At 59.7% G+C, this 1,822-nt stretch overlaps 1 protein-coding gene across 2 annotated transcripts in view; it reads left to right on the top strand.

The window, feature by feature from the left end:
• Positions 1 to 1,822, top strand: part of LOC119587972 — a 35,733-nt gene that overhangs the window by 32,509 nt on the left and 1,402 nt on the right. For both annotated transcript variants that reach the window (XM_037936685.1, XM_037936686.1), the window contains exons 2-3: positions 207 to 1,402; positions 1,590 to 1,752. In XM_037936685.1, the coding sequence (XP_037792613.1) occupies positions 257 to 1,402; positions 1,590 to 1,752 (1,309 nt within the window). In that variant the 5' untranslated portion in view covers positions 207 to 256. The remainder of the gene's footprint in view (positions 1 to 206; positions 1,403 to 1,589; positions 1,753 to 1,822) is intronic.

Genomic DNA, 1,822 nt, shown 5'->3' on the forward strand with positions numbered 1-1,822 from the left:
TCCTCGCTTTTTTTGGCGATGAATGTGTAAGTGGGTATTAGAGTATTTAAATGGACATTGTGACATGCTCTACTTTTGCATTAGCTGTTGACGTAACATTGCACTTTGAATACTGAATGTGAATTAGTCGATGCTGTAACTTTCAACAAAAGAAGCTTTGTGTAGTGATGCTCCAAGTAACATGTTCTTTTTTTTGTATTCCACAGGGTATTGTGGAGAGAGCACGCCCTGCGGTGTGCCGCGCCGCCCTGTCATCATGAGCGCTGTGCCCCTTCTGCTGCAGTGCCCTCAGACCCCCTCGTCTCCGTCGCCCCTGCACCGGCCGGCGCCGCGCACGCCCAACTCCCTGCGCCACTCCCGCACCCTCAGGCTCAACAACCGCAACTCCTTCCCGCCCGACCAGAACCAGGAGTCCCGCTGGGTGTCGCTGCTGGCCCGGGCCGCGCCCACGAAGCCCTACGGCACATGTAGCCCCGCGCCCTTGCACGCCCACATCTCCCACACCCGCCAGGTGTCCCCCGTCACCCCGCCCACCATCACGCCGCCCGCGCTCACCCCGACGACCATCGCCCCGGCTGCCGTGATCATCCCCTCGCCTGTGAGCGCGCGCCCGCCGCCCGCGATCCACCCGGCCCCGCCCGTCGTCGCCGTCAAGCCGCCATGCACCACGCCCGTGGCTCCCGCTGATACGCACCAGGCGCGCCCTCCCCCCGCCCACGTCCAGCCCGCCCCGCACAAGCCCCTGGCGCCCACGGCCTCGTTCAGCCGCGGCCTCACGTCGCCCACCGCCATCAAGCTCTTCAACCCGAGTCGCCGTCTCAACAAGTCGCAGTCACAGCTCATCATGCCGCGGATGAAGTCGCTGCTTCGCGCCGGCCAGGGCCAGCGCTCCCTCAAGGAGAGGAAGGACACGCCACCCGCGTCCACGCGGAGCCCCATGCCCCGCGAGGCCTCCGTCAGGAGCCTCACCAATTACGAAGAAGCTAACTCGCCGGAGCCACTGATCCGGAAGTGCCACACCGTGCTGGCGCTGTCCTCGGCCACCGGCGGTGCCGCGCACACCCGCCTCGTCAAGGACAAGAAGAGCAAACTCAGCTTCTTCAGACGAATGTCACCCTCCAAGTCCGCCGTCTTTTCCTCCAACAAGATGACCATCGCCAAGTCGCCCTCGGCCGTGTCGGACCTCCGGCGGCTACGCAAGGACTCGAGCATGCTGTTCCCTCAGCTGGAGACGGAGGGCGAGGTTGGCGGCTGCTCGAGGTGCGCCTCCGCGGCCTCCATAGCGTCCAGAGGCTACGCGGGTCTCGCCCAAGACTCCGTCTTCTGCAAGCTCTGCCTCTCCGACGTGTCCATACAGGCGATGTACCAGCTGCAGTTGTGCCAATGCCGCTTTTGTAAATATGTAAGTGTTTATGCTTTTGTCCTTATTTCCTAACATGCCACACTCACTGTTTTAACATTAGATTAATGAAATCACTGTGTTCTGTAGACCCTTTCAATAACAATACATACTCTGTTCACGATTTCCTCGTACAAACAAAAGCACAAAAATACAGCTCTCAATAACCACGCGTCCTCTTCCCCCGCAGTGCATGGCTGTGTATGTGGCGTTGAAGATCCGAGAAGGAGATTACACGATCGAGTGTCCAGACGCCAACTGTGACTGCAGCGGAGAGCTCACCCTTGAGGAGGTGGAGAGTTTAGTGGGGAGCGAACTGTTCCAGCTCCACCTCAAGTTCAGAAAGAACACGGGTAAGGATGCTGCGTATTTCGGGCGGGTGGGCGGGTACCTAGTTTTGTTGGTTTTATGACTACTTCAGAT

This window comes from Penaeus monodon, chromosome 23 (genome assembly GCF_015228065.2).
Source record: "Penaeus monodon isolate SGIC_2016 chromosome 23, NSTDA_Pmon_1, whole genome shotgun sequence".
Taxonomy (NCBI): domain Eukaryota; kingdom Metazoa; phylum Arthropoda; class Malacostraca; order Decapoda; family Penaeidae; genus Penaeus; species Penaeus monodon.